Source organism: Teleopsis dalmanni, chromosome 2, assembly GCF_002237135.1.
Source record: "Teleopsis dalmanni isolate 2A chromosome 2, ASM223713v2, whole genome shotgun sequence".
Lineage (NCBI taxonomy): Eukaryota > Metazoa > Arthropoda > Insecta > Diptera > Diopsidae > Teleopsis > Teleopsis dalmanni.
Genome location: NC_051847.1, coordinates 96421794 through 96437501, shown reverse-complemented (window position 1 = coordinate 96437501; position 15708 = coordinate 96421794). Strand labels below are relative to the sequence as shown.

The following is a 15708-nucleotide window of genomic DNA, read 5'->3' as shown; positions in this document are numbered from 1 at the left end:
TCATTATTTCTGCTTTCATTTTAAATGTTTCGACATTTGCGTTCGTTGCTTCATCCTTCCTTGTCCTTTTGCTTTACGGGTCCATAGTTGTATGAGCAACTAATGAAATATTTGCGGTGTCGTTTATTGTTTTTGCATTTATCACTTATCTTTAACAATTTTTTTTGTGCACCCTACGCACATCGCATAAAAATGGCACAATCACACTAAAGTTCGGTATATACTCATTTAAAATTAAAAATAATAGATAATAGTGTAATTATAACAGATCATTCTGCACAAAATAATAATAAATACCACATCATTTGTACGGAATACGATTCCCTTAAGTTCCCTTAATTATGTTAGGACTATGTTTCGTTAAGATTTTTTTAGTTACTAACAAAACTGTCGTTTATAGAAATTTCTGATTTTTAAAAGATTTTTCTTTCAAACGATACAGCCATAAATGACCTAAAAACTTTAATACTCAGACTACATACTTGTAGTCGGTACTAGTTTTCTAGTGACACATTCCGATGAAAAGTTTTATGAATACTGAACTGTGATTCTGCATTATTGTAAAATAATAGATAATAAATATTACCACCTAATAGAGTTTGAGGTAAGGAGAAATTAAGAACACTAAACCCAACCAAATAGAACAAAAAAAGTTCAAAATTAGTACGTAATTGAAAAAAATTGAGAATAAGTACACCCCGCACTGTAGCCTTTCAGGTTACTCTTTTAAAATTTCTTAATTAGCAACGCGGAATAAATGTTGGACACATTAAAAAATACCTACTGATTTGACATAATATTTGTGATATTTTGTTTGAAGTTTCACAACAATCCATCATAATAAAAACAAGCAAACGCGGGCTTAATAACAAAGGGTCGACACAAAATTCTCTCCCAACATGTGATTCAGTTTAATAATCTTTATAGATTACGGTGTAATCTTAAGCCTGTGGAAATATTTAATGGGTGTCAACATATGAAATGAAGGCACCAACAATTTTATTGGTTTCGAAGATTTCAGACCGGACATTTATCTGTGGAGGAAGAATCTCACAAAGGTTATTCAAAATCTTCGACCGATGATGTAAGCATAAATCTGGCGAACTCCAAAATAAAATAAAATCCAATATGGAACCAGAAAATGGTGATAAGCTTGATAATAGGCTAGAGTGTATTGACATAGCTGTATTGAGAATATTAAGTAATAATCTTTGATACACGAAGAAATAAGTACTATGGGTTTCTAGAATTTTAACTGGAGTTCAAAAAGAGGCACGTGTGCGTTTTGCTTAATATCTTTTTCAAATTATTTACAAATGAAGAGTTAAAGCACATTTAATAAAATTATAAGAGATGAAAAAATTAGTTCTAGAAGTACAAACCAGAAACAAACAAAATTCGATAGTATGGCGCCCAGAAGGTGCTAATTTACCTATTAAAGCCAACTGATAAAAATCAGTCAGCTACAAAAATAATTGATGTCATTTTACTTTACCAGTAGTTATTGGTTTCCATAATATGTACTTCTATAAATATGTCATAAGAACTTAATAAAATTCTTTTAAAGTGGGCACATAGAAAAATGGAAAGATGGTAGCTATTACTTTTGTGAAGATTAGACTGACAGCAAATTTTCTACCTCAGGATCAAACACTAGCTCACACTACTGCAAAAAGTAAAACTGCATTGCACTCTCAGAGATTAAAAAAATTTGTCTATTACCATATTCCCCACACCTAATTTGATTTGTTGCTTTCAAAAAATAAATCAAAGTTTTTGGAATTTGGTAATGATTAGGGAGGAATTCGTGCAGTTAATTCTAAATTCGCATGTGTAGACAAATCTAATTTTGGGATCTATTTCATAAAGTGGGTCGACCAGGTATGTATAATAATAAATGGAAATTATGTTGAAAAATGACCAAAATTATGGTTAGGAAATAAAAATCGTTAAGGTTAATTTTTTGTACCCAAAAAACGAAGTTTTGTTAGTATATGTTTTAAGGTCTTGAGGCTGATAATCCCTATCAATTCGATGTGATTGAAAGAGAGAGCATTCATCAAGGTGATTTTATTAAAGTCGTTGTTACGCGAACAAATCGTATATTTGTTTAATTGATACTGACTTCTGAAATTGAAGAAAGTTTAAAACGATTCAACTAAATGTATATAAATTTTCAGGAATTACTATAACGAAGAAGTGAATTTATAATTTTATATTTATAATTATAATTACTTCAATAATTTCATTAATCTAATTTTGTCCAAGGTACATTGTAAATGAGTTTCTTAATATAAACTCATGTGCTAATCTCATTTGTATTAATCGTCAGACTAGTTAAAGATATGGAAGTGATTTCATCAGAATTTCATGTTAGACTATAATCCTTGTAGTTGTAAAATAACTTTTCAAATGCTTCCCATCCACATCTTTTCATATTCTGATCAAATCCTTAATTTACATAAATCTGTTCAGCACTCCGCAGACAACTTAAGAAGTCAAAGTTAAAGTTCCTGAGCTGCTGCTTCTTCTGCTGCTGTGGTTAAATGTAAATTTTTAGTCAACTCAACTCTTTTGTGTGTGACTGTGAATGCGTTAAAAAGGAAATTGAATAATTTGCCTAATCTTGAGACAGTTCCTTTTCCTTCAAAACTCCTGCCATTTACAATTTTCGCCCTCCATCTTCTTCGTGCAATTTTAATTGATGCTCTGCGATTGATTTCAAATTCAGGAAAATAGCATTTTAATTCGGATTTAATGTTTCTCATAGATTTTTGGTAATTCTTTAAAGGATTTCAGTTTTCATTCTATTCACGAGTAAGAAAACGTAAGAAATATACTTGAAACCCTCGAAAACCGCAAAATTAAAATCGACTTATTGGGGTTTTTTTATTTTTTAAATAATCGAAATTGTATTTATATATATTTAGTGAAATGGGAAAAAGTACTTAAAATTTTCTTATCCTTGCAACACATTATTAATGCAAAATGTATCTGCGATAAAGTAAATAATACAGTTCATTTGTTCTCTTAATTTTTTCCTTTCTGCAAACAGTTGTAATACTTAAATATGTTTCTGTATAGTTTTTAAATGCATTCCTTGATATTAGCACCATTTACACAAATCACCGTTCTGCACTTAAACTCTCAACTGCAACTTAATAATTCAACGGCGACAACTACAATGTGGCAGACGACAGTGCTGGAATCAGATGCCAACTAACTCAACAGGGTCTCGAAGGTGTGCATGTACATAAATAGCAAAATTTCGCCATTAAAACGAAAACCATTTCAAATCCCACCACCTTCACCGCAAAGTCGATTTAAGGTAAACCAATGTGGTAACAACCATGTTCACGTGGTCCACGAAGATTGTCAACCATTCGAAGCCATACTTCACAGTTTCAACTCAACAATACCGTGTTAGATGTATTGAGATCCGTGTGGACGCCGCAATGTTTCCAATTAATGTGCCACAATGTTCAAAACGAAAAATCTTCCTTTAAAGTGCCTCACCTTCAGGTTTGTAATTGCATTGACTAAAAAATTAGAAATAAAAATTTCAAGCCAATTAAATTTTCCCAATAAATTATAGAACATATCCTTGAATTGCTTATTTAAGAAATTACTTACATATGTAAGCACTTTCAATGAACATTTTCTACCTATTATTATGCAAGTATATATGAGAATTAGTAACTATCTTGTTTTTAACTAAAATTGAAAACTTCCGAACTTAATGAAATAATACAATAGTAGTAGAAGAATAAATTTATGGTATATATACAAGTATACTATAAAAAGTATAAACTCTGTAACGACCTTTTCCCGGCCCTATCTATAGCTGGGGTATACTCAGCGAGTATACCAGGGTTCGTTATAAGAAAATTTATCTAAGTAAAATAATAGAGACACTTCTGTTTAAAGTAGCGTTTATTATTTAACAAAAAAAAAGAAAAATATAATCAAGTTGTGGAAAGCGATGTTGAAAATGTTGCTAATGATGTAGAATGTTGTAATGATGTTGTAGACGGTGTAGCCTGTTGTAAAATGTTGTATGGTGTTATAAATATTGTAACGATGTTGTAAACGGTGTAGGATGTTGTGAAATGTTGTATGATGTCATAAACGTTGTCACGATGTTGTAAACGGTGTAGAATGTTGTGAAATGTCGTATGACGATTGCTTGCAGTGGTGCGCAAGTTGCTAACCTTGAAGTGAAAGAAATTCCAAATAGGTAATCTCTAGAAACTCTAATATCAATATAGAGCAATACCTTTGTCAGCAAAAGCCAGACAAGGGTTCCTTTCTACTGTTACGCCTGGCCACGTCCGTCAGCAATTGCCAAACGCTCGTTGTCCACACGCCTCCTGACAGTGTTGGTGACTCGTCGCCCATTCCTCCATCAGCTATGGCCAAATGGAAGTCTGGATGACTAGTTAAATTACCCTACGCCAGCAAAAGCCAAGCAGAAGGTAACTCAACTGGTTAAATTACCCTACGCCAGCATAAGCCAAGCAGAAGGTAATTCAACCATTATCACTTCACCCAAACTAGTTCATCCATTCACATGGTGATCGTCAGCAATGGCCAAACGAATCAACATATGCCTGGACCAACTAGTCCGAGCTCCCACTATCATCCCTAATAAAAGTGACTTACCTTGAAGTGAAAGAAATTCCAAATAGAAAGATTTGGCAATTTCGCTGCCCTTTTATTTGAAATTCCTTCCATTACATACAAAAACAATAATTATTTTCAAATAAACACTAACTTTTATTTAACTAACTTTTATTAGCGGCAAAAAAAACTAATCAAAACATATTTTACTTTACAGGGTCATTCGTTTATACAAAATGTTTGTCTCTAATATGAAATTTACAGGGTCATTTGTTTATAATAAAAATGGATGTTACTGTAGGAAAATTTTATTGAATATAGAAATACGTTTTTTACTAAGTGGATTTAAACTCATATTTGACTATTCATTTAATTTGTGGGGTTAAATTTTAGAATAAAATTTGGGCCTTACAACTCGAATGCTATATAAATAAATTATTTCATAAAGAGGTTTTTTTTTCGAAAAGTAGTGAACTACAACAACAAAAACTCTTTTTATATAATTTAAATTAATTAAATCGCAATGCTCCGCTCCGTTGGGAGCTGATAGCCCGTTTATTCCTATTCCTAATTAATTGAATTTTGGCTGATCATACAGCTGTTACGAGTATTGTCAAATATCCAACATCAGTGGTCTTGGAAATAACTATTGTATTTAATTATACTATAATTATTATAATGAATTATTTCTGTATTCAGCTACACCAATTGTACAAGCTTCTACTTTTTCTCATGTACAATACAATTTAACGACTAGCTTTTAGTTCGACAGGTTTTTCTGTAGATGATTTGTCAGGTCACATACGTCTTTGTGACTCGGAACAAGTTACCAGAAATTGTTTATAGTGCATCCATCGTATAGGTCGGACCTCGCACCATTGACTACCAATTATTGCGGTCTCTGCGAAACTCTAGTCAAACTTCTATAACTCGAAGTACCATTTTGAAACGAAAAGGTTCAACTTTGGAAACTTCGAATTAAAGAATTTTTTTGTAATTTATGTAATTTGCTGTCTAACCCCTTTTGCACTCTATTTAGTTAAGGTATAGAAAATTCGAGCTTTAGAAGTTCGAGCTATGGAAGTTTGACTTCCATTGTATTTATAAAAAAAGTATTCTATGGAATATTTTCCGGTATTTATTTCTCTTTTTATTTTTATTTATTTTTGTTTTTTTATTTTAGAATACCTTTGGCATTACATTCCCAACTTCAGATTTCTAAATCGAAAGTTTAAACTAACATTGAAAAACCGACTGTTATTAGTGAAAAAAAAACGAAATATATTATTGTCTTCGTAAAACCTTTTTTATTTTAAAACCACATATCCATAAAAATTTTTTTAAATGACCTATTTTGTTGCCCCATAGAAAATGAATTTCTCATTAATAAAATTCTGGTAACACCACTCTTCAACTATAAATATAATGTACATATACAAGTATTATATATCTATATATATGTATATATATGTATGTATATACATATATATGCGGATATATATCTTATATATAAAATTAACATTGTCAAAATGTTAGTTACCGTACTCCTCCGAAACGGCTTTACCGATTTTTACCAAATTTTATATGCGTATTCAGTAGGTCTGAGAATCGGCTACTATCTATTTTTCATACCGCTAAAGTGATTAGGGAGTCCCTACCCAGCAAAAATATCCTTATTGCTTTAACAAAAAATTTTTTATTTTTTTAACATAAATTTACATCCACTTCGTTTCTTCGTCTTCGCCTTGCATGGCAGATGGAAAATGTACTAAAAATTTTTCTAAAGAATTCACTAATGATACTATAACAAATACCGACGGTTATCCAATATATCGTCGAAGAAATCCCGATAATGGGGGACAATGGCGGGTGGTGCCGTATTCGTCTCTGCTAAGCAAGACATACAATGCTTATATAAATGTTGAGTTTTGCAGTTCTGTGAAGAGCATCAAATATATTTGCAAGTATGTCCATAAAGGCAGTGATATGGCTGTGTTTAGAGTAGAAAATACTAATGTAAATGCTCCTCCAATGAACAAAAACGGTGAAATTACGCTCTACCAAGTTGGTCGGTACATCAGCTCCAATGAAGCTGCTTGGCGTATCTTCGGTTTTCTAATTTATGAACGGGATCCAGCAGCTGTTCAGTTAGCCGTCCATCTTGAAAATGGTCAGCGTGTATTTTTCACTAACGAGACAGTGATTGATCGTAGTACAAATCCACCTAAATCTACACTCACTGCATTTTTTGAATTGTGTAATAGTACGGATGATTTTGGTGGATTTGCAAGAACATTACTCTATTTACAAGAACCACGCTATTTCACATGGGCTCAAACAAAAAAATGGATGCCCCGCAAGCAAGTTTCACCAGTTGATGCATGCCTCAATTTATTTAAATCGAACGCTTATTTACAGTTAATCCAAGACACACTGAGTTATTTTATCTTCGACTGTTGTTGGTTAATGTTACTGGCCCATTATCATTATTATTATTTACAGTCAATCCAAGACAATTTAAATTTGAAGATACAACAGTTGTTGCCAGGGAACTTGATATCATACAAATCTATTGATTTTAAATTAATAATTTAATAAATAAACTATAATAACTTAAAAATAATATTGTTTGGCGTTTGTTATTTTTGTTTTCCTTTTCGTTCATAGCGCTCCATGCCTATTTCATGCATATACCACATACTTACACATTTATAATAAGTAAGTTACTTTTTGTCTACACTAGAATTTATCTAGAAACTAGAAATAATTTATAAGGCAAAACAACGTTTGTCGGGTTATCTAGTATATATATATATCCTGAGCTCACATTGAGTCATATCTCATACGCACTATAAGTTCATTACCCAGCGGGTGCCAGGTAACCTTCCAGGGGTGCCACGTGGAGGCTGTGAACTGTCATTAAATTACATTCTTCAACACTTAAAATGACTGTTTTACCGGCCCTATTCCTAACGATATTTTTCGAAATTTATTCTATCGAGAAAACTAACAATCTAAATTATTGTCTCTGGTATATGAATATAATTTCATTGGGAATCTTTATGAAAATCTGCACAACTCTGTATTATCATTGTTAATTATTTTTTTCATAGTATGCAATTATTTGCATTTATTTAATATGAAAGGTATTGAAGCGATTTCCATATTATTTTGAACTCTAATTATATTCATATTTTGGTAAAAACTCATTTCAATAAAGGATTCTGGACTCGTAAGCCTCCGAAATTATAAGAGAGTTTTATTTTTATTAATTCCGAAACCATAATAATTGTTTATATTTTATTGTTAATAAATTTACACAGTTCACCCTTTCTTAAACATTTTTAGCAAAAACATTAAATATAATTAAAATGCTTCCTGTAGAATTACACTATCCGCATCCTTCAAAGAACTTCAAACTAACAAATCCGTTGCTGTTGCGGTGCTTTTGTCATTTGGTTCTGTGGTTGCTGTTTCCTTTGGAATGCCGCGCATTTTGTGCTCGTAGCGGCATTGATGTATTTTATAGGCCGTCTCGCACTTGTTCTCACCCTTAATGTTGAAGCATTCCTTTCCTGCCAAAATGGTGTTTGGATCAGTAGCAGCAGCCAAAGTGCGTATGAAGTCGCGGTCCACAAAGACTCCGTCACGTAATAGGCCCATTTGCTCGTATACGCAATGTGCAAAGCATTGAGTTGCCTCTGAGGTATTCGACTTGAAGTCATTTTGACGGAACCTGTGCAGTTCTTCCAGGGAAATGTTTGTCTCCTCTGCGCAGATGCGCACCATATCCTCTGTCAAGCGATGCGAATCCTCCGACACGGTCATGGCTAAGTTGACGTTAATTGATGTGTAACGTGTCTGTGTATACAAAGGCAGATTGAGAGCGGGAAGTGTTATTTTTATTAACTTTTAATATGCAAATTGTGTCACGTCGCAGGATGCAACTAAGTCTCATCCTGGTAGTGTCACTGTGAGCTTATTTATATCTAGATACACGTTACGTTAACATACCTCAGATGCGGGTAGCAGTAGCGCTGCTCCTAACAGAGTCAATGTCGTGATCAAAGCAGAACTCATGTTTTTTGTAAAGTGTGTAGCTTCTTTGGATTGCAAACCGTAGTGCTCGGCTTAGCGCTTATATAGCCAACGTTTGCCACTTTGGCACATTGGCACAACTTTTGTTTACAAGTAATGAGGCGACATAAAAATTAATCGAGCGTTTGATTGAAATGATTTGAGTAGAAATAAAGTTGCGAAAATGATTTCATTTCTGTTATTTTGTTATTATTTTGTTAAACGTACTCGTATTTCCATTATTTGGGAAATAATAAAATTCATTTTGTATTCAAATTAATTGAAATTGTTTTTTGTTGTTATTAGTTTGCTTAGCAAATATTAAAAATAAAATAATTTCATAATAATTCAATCACATTTGATTTATAATCCGACAGAATGATAACTTAAATTTGATTTAATAATTTGTGAAAAATGATTTTGTTTGATTTGAAATTGTTTCCGGCAATTTTCAATGATTTATTCCAAACTCGGAATACTCGGACTCTCATTAATAGAAAATGCCAATAGCCAAGTGCCAATTGTGGAGATGCACTCGTAACTGCATTTATTTGAACAATTTTGAAAAAACAAGTTTTATTTTGAAATATTTTGCAAAATATATGCAAACGAGAAAGTTAAACAAATGATATCCATAAAAATAAACATATAAAGAAAATCTGAATATTATTTGAAAATTGAACTTGGAAAATTTATTAAGAAATTGTGGGCCGACTGCGTTACATATTTGGGAAAATAAATCAATCAGTAGAGCGATGATTGCAAATTCTGCAAATAGGCAGAATAATAAATTCACTGCATTGCCATGGTAACAATCGAGAATTTTATTTATTTTTACTAATTTGATTATATCTATCCATAACATTTTCAACAACATTGGAACAATAAAAATGAATTCAATATGAACATGCGATTTTGATTAATTAATTTCAACTCATATATCTGAGATATGAAATCCCAATACTTTGATTTATTATTTTTGTTTAATTATTTTCTGCAAATTCAGACTCTTACCACAGATGGGAATATTTTAATACGCAAGAAGTCGATGATTTTACTTCGATTTCAAATACTTTTAGGCTCGATACTCGTTTTCGTTATTTATCGCAACACAAGTATTTTGAACTCATTTTCCATGATACCGCAGCAGCGACTCGTACTAGTTTTTTGAAGCGGGACTGAATTGTCTTATTTTAACAATTGATGGAAAACATCGAATACATCTAAATAGCATGGGATCGAATAAAATCATAGTTAAACGAAAATATACATTAAATATTCATACATCTCGGGATCTACATTAACTGGACTCAAGCAAGATTTTTGTGTTTGAATGCAAATACATATTATTTTCAAATTTTGTCGGGAAACAAAAATTTATATGTCATCTTAAAAAAATGAGAATAGATCAAAAATCTTAACAAAAGTCAAGTCAAACTCTGTATCTAAAATTGCTTCTATATGTTGATTCCTAACTTAGCGTCTACACTGGCGAAAACTAGGCCAACTTTTATGATCGAAAAGAAACACATATTATATTTACTGCTAAAAAAAAATAATTTTTTCACGTGAAAAATCATTATTATTGGGTAATTGAACTATAGTAGACCGGAAAAGCTTCATTAATATATCACACTGAATTTAATTGTTTAAATAAAATTGTGAAAAAGGCATGTATAGAGAAAAACTGCGAAGCTCTTCCAAGTTTATTATATTAAAATTACAAATGCATTCAAATGCATACCAACTGATAACAGTGGACTATTCTATATCTAATAATTTAGCTTATTGATGTTCTTTATGGTTGATGTCAGATCATTAGACAACTTTTCATGTTTATTTATTGATAAACAATCTGATAAACTGTTAAAGAAATAGCTTCCTAAAAACCTATTTTTTCTGGACGCTAAAGAAGGACATTCACAGAGCATGTGTTTACTGGTTTCTTTCTCCTGCAGATGTCCACAAGTTCTGCCGTGAGGATTACGAGGAATGCGCAGTTTCTTTGTGTGGGTCCCTATACACCAATAACTAAAAAGAACTGCAGTGTTCACACGATCCCTTTTGATAAATTCCCAAGAACTAGGTTTATTGCAGGTGGGCCATGTTACCCGGAAAGTTGCACATGAATTAAGTGCTCTCCATTTATATTGGCTAGCTGAAGAAAGTAGGGGTTAGTACTTTTGTTAACGGTCTCTAGGGTAACATAAACCGGTACCGCAATGTACGCATCAATGAACCACCAAAGTGGGCTAGACAGTCAGCTTTTTCAGTCTCTTCGATGTTCCTATGTCTCCCGAACCAGAAAAGAGTGATGTCAACTAACCGGTTTAACTCATCGATTGCCTTTTTACATTCTATTAATATATTTGATTTTGTGATGAAGGATTCTAGGACTGTGGAAGGAAGAATTGTGATCGATTTAGTTTAACAAAATGCTTCAACTCAGAGTAACCAAGAGTTCTTAAACCGTTTCCAATATTAAAGTTTGAGCTAATGCTGATTCATTAATATGAATTACAGCAAAATTTAATTTAAATTTTAATAATATAATTATGCAGATTTTTCGGATATAATTAAATACCCATCGACAGTGATCCTTTAAAATATTTCTTGGAAATACTCTACTTGACAGCAAAAAAGTTCCAAAAATGAAAACTTTGGCTTATATACATAGTAGGTGATTATTGTTGAACGTCTTTGTTTAAGATATTTGAACTATAGTGAAATTGAAACTTTCATGACGCACAGCATACAACGGTTTCATTTATGATATGTTTGATTTATATGTTAAGTACCGAAAAACAAGAAGATATCTGAAATATTTGAACCGAATACTTTCCACTATAAGAACGACTACTTTCATAGAAAACAGCAGAGAAAGTTACCGCGTACTATTGGAAAAGGGTTATAACAGGTAGATAATTATTTGAATATATTTTACTTATACCAAAAGCTGGATGACAATAAATTAAACCAGATATGTGACATCTAAATAATATATTGTAATAACCAGAAAACTAGCTAAATATTAAAAGAGAAACTCTCCTCTTCCTATGATTTTTCTTTTGTTTTTAGAAGAAGCCATGATTTCCTGCAGTTATAGTGTTCTGTAGGATGAGTGAATCTTTTGAGTTTGCAATTTCGATATGGTAAGCAACTCAGTCAAGTCAGTGCACATAGTACAGTGAACTTAGTATATTGCTGGTGAGGCTTATCATAGAATAGAAACAAAGAATAGAAACGAAGAGATTAATTATGTGCTGACAAATAATTTTTCAAAAATCGAATATTTGTTAATAAGCAACAATGCATCTTAATGACATTCGAATGCTTTCAAGTGCTGTATTACTTCAGTTTTTTTAAGCAGTATAATAGCGTAGAAACTTTTTAAAGCAGACATTCGTCATCAGTAAACTTTTGTCAAGAGGGCTGTCCGGCCAAAAGTCATTACAAATGATTATAAAAATAAAACTTTATTTTAGAGAAATAATCTACCCTAGACCGCTATACGCTATACGTTCACAAAAATGGTACCACAAATTATCGATACTCATACGCTGATGCAGATTTTAAGGATTCTGAACTGTTGTGAAGATACCTTGTATATATACCTTGTTTTTCAATCAAGTAAAGTTAATTGCAATGCACTTCTGCAGTTTAATGCAACTTTTTGTTTTTGTTTTGTGTGCTTTGTGGTTGAAATATAAAGTTCTTTCTTTGAAGACGTAATTAAAAATTAACAGAATTACATCGCGTCTATGTTCAAAGTTAGATCAGGAGAAGCAGCTGTGATGTGATGGTGAAGTCATAAACAAATCCCTTTTGTGCGGCTTATTTGAAATTTAATTTAATTTTAAGCCGACAAAAAACTAGAAAAAGAAATTAAGGCAACTCATTGCATTACACAAACATGAGTTTTACGAAGCGAAAAAAAATTGTACTTCACTTGAATTGGAAAAAGTTATACAATGCCAACAGCAATAACAATGCTGCAGTACATCAGAACTTCGACAAAACTACATACCCCGTACATGTACTACCTCCGCCTATACCAAAATCATCCGATGTAAGGAACAGGAGCACTTGCAGTGATATTGTAATGCCTCAGATTTTGATAAGACTCTTACCACACCGGTTGCGGCAGCACAATGAACAAACAAAAACGTTTCTTGCTTAATTGTTTGCTTACTGCAAGAAAAAATCCGCAACTGCCACTCAACGAGTATGGAACTCACTCGGAACAAGCGGAAGAAATGCGGCATCAGGATGTGGGTATGCAGTACTAAAGAAAATTTGGGCTTAGTTTCTGTTGTCAGTTGATGGGCTGCTGGCATTAATCACAATGAAAAGTAATCGAAATGCGGCAAGATTCGAGTACAAAAATTGTTTCAAGAAAGTAAACATTAAGAACAAATAAATACAGATTTACGACAATATGCACGAAGAAAAACTTAAATGTTTTATTTATAAAAATAAATACGATAAAATAAGCTATAAAGGAATTGCGCTGAGCCTCACAGAAGTGAGTAATTCTTAAAAAAATGCAACAACTGCAACAATTACACTTGTTACTCTTGTAAATTTACATTTGCCATAAAACAGAGTCGGGATCGATTACATTTTACAAGGTTAAAATAATTTTAGATACTGAATACGCCTAAACTATTGCTTATATAGTAAAAGCAGGTGATATTACTTCAAGTCACACAAATGATATGCTAAGAAACCTCAGAATACACCCAGTCAAAAAATAAATCAGGGATAGAATCCTAAAGCTATACGCGAAAACTAACAGGCTGCCTACATAGCACTATCTAATCTCAGAGCAGTCACTATCCGTATGGGGCAGTATACAGATCTTAGATCAATAATCGAATAATCAGCGAAGCTTGTGACGAATACATAAATTAGTCAAAGAGAAGGGAGAGACTCTGTAGAAACTCCCCAGCTAAGAAAGAGTAAAAGTGCCCAGTTGCACTAACTCGGAAAAACATCAATATAAGACAAACCAATAAATAATTTTTAAAATTTTAATTTTCAACAACTCACAGTTTACTATTTAATACTCTTCACTTGAATAAAATTTGTACATATAAAAAAACACAAGGCAACATAATTGTTGGTGCAAATTTTATGTTTTTTTTAACAAAGTTTTTGTCTTTGCATTGTTACTTTTTGTTTTCTTTTGCTTCTCAAGCAACTCTCACGTTAACTCAAATATACGGTGTGTGAGATATTAATGATGACGGGATTCTTCAATGATAAAAACAATGTACACATTGTACTGTCTATTAGAAGAATTACTATTAGAGAAGTTGCTAGTGTAACAGTTTGTAATGCAGATCATACAAAGTAATTATTTTGAACCAGTTAACCATTTAAAAAACCGCAAAATTTTTACCATAAATTAACTACCGAAACTCTATTGCATTACTCCGTTATTGGATATAACATTACTGTCATATCACGACCACCTTATACTACACACATGGTACCCTGTATTTTTTTGCCCAACCCCTAAAAGACACCTAAAGAACCCTTTGCAACAATAGATGAAATACTAATAAAGGGGAATAAAGGAATGGAATTGTTTCAGCAGAGTTTCTCAAACTACTGTGGCGTAAGTGCATAATGTAGTCCACTTCGTTAAGAAAGACCACTGATCAACAAAAAAATAAATACTAAAAAAATTCCTGAAATCGGTTTAATTATTATTATTTTCTACTAAAAGACACTATATCAAAGAAAAACCACTTTAAAGAGAACGAGGATTGAAGATTGCATTGAAGATTGATAATTAATTGAAGATTGATAAATACTTTGAAGCAAGAGAAAGACTTTAGAATAATAGTGCCATTAGATTACAAAATTTCAATAGAATAATTCTTTATAAATCAGAGTTTCGAAAAGAAAAATTTTTTATTCGAGTTTAATAAATAAAATATATCTGTTCGGCTCCGGTTTACATCAAAAATATCTTTTTTTCTGACTCAGTTCCGAGTGAATATTTTTTATATATATGTACAACAAATTAATTTTTTTGTCATACCTTATCATATTACTCATTCCTTTGAAAGAGCATACTTTACGAATTAAACAATAAAAAACCAAGCTCCGGTTTGTTCTTTAAAATATGTTTTTGTACTTTCAACCTTCATTTACTTTCTGAAGACGTATACTTACCAAAAAGTAGTTACCAGTCGGTACGTGCAAAACCGAAGAAAACTGATAATAAAATCTTACGTTCGATACTACTTTATGCTCCGGCAAGATATTATTTGTTTATGTCCGTTTTACGGTTTACTTCCGGTTCGAAAGCCTACTTTTACAATGTCAAAAAAAAATTCATACTTGTAACATTACAGATTTGGGTCTCTTATAAACTTAAAATGGACTTTCAATTTAAGGCAATAAATTTTATAGAATAGATAATCTACTTGTACACAGATACACAGAATACAAATTCCAAATTAATTATAAATTTCCTTCATGGATTTTCTATATAATTTTTGTATTACTTCTTCTGAAAACTATAGAGACAACCCTTCCAGTATTGAAATCTTAATGATGATTCTAAATTTTCTAAGCTTGCTAACATTTTACTGAGAACATTGAGAAATATCTTGACATCTGTCCTCTTTTATTATTTATAAAAGAATTTGTTCTTCAAACTCCTTGTGTGTTCCTGCTCTGCTCTTTACCACAAATCCATAGGATTTTGCCAAATTTGATATTGCGTACTTGTAAAAGTTTTCAATACATTTTCTCTTCTCAAGAGTCTTCCACTTCAGGTTTGTTTGTTTATAAATATTTGTGTGAGTTACAGTTCCTTCTTGAAAATTTCGACTTTGTCTACATTGACAAGTTTTATTCCTTTTCAATTGTAATTTTCGAAATTTTCCTTAAGATATTGTGCATTGGTAAAAAGTTTTTTCTACTACTCAAAATTGTAAAATATATTCATAAAGAAGCAAAGTTAAATTAAAATAATATTTTTTTTAACTGCAG

General features: G+C 31.8%; 1 protein-coding gene across 1 annotated transcript; it reads right to left on the bottom strand.

Annotated features, from left to right (window-relative positions):
• Window positions 1-7953: 7953 nt before the first annotated feature.
• On the bottom strand, window positions 7954-8818 carry LOC119685298 (general odorant-binding protein 56a-like). The gene is made up of 2 exons (XM_038099541.1): window positions 8635-8818; window positions 7954-8481 (listed from the first exon to the last, which is right to left on the bottom strand). The coding sequence occupies exons 1-2, from the start codon at window positions 8698-8700 to the stop codon at window positions 8035-8037; spliced, it is 513 nt and encodes a 170-aa protein (XP_037955469.1). The 5' UTR covers window positions 8701-8818; the 3' UTR covers window positions 7954-8034.
• Window positions 8819-15708: the final 6890 nt, after the last annotated feature.

Coding starts and splice junctions, on each gene's coding strand:
- LOC119685298 (XM_038099541.1), bottom strand. CDS start 8,700: ATGAGTTCTGCTTTGATCACGACATTGACTCTGTTAGGAGCAGCGCTA. Junction 8,482..8,634: donor TACTGCTACCCGCATCTGAG/GTATGTTAACGT, acceptor TTGTATACACAG/ACACGTTACACATCAATTAA.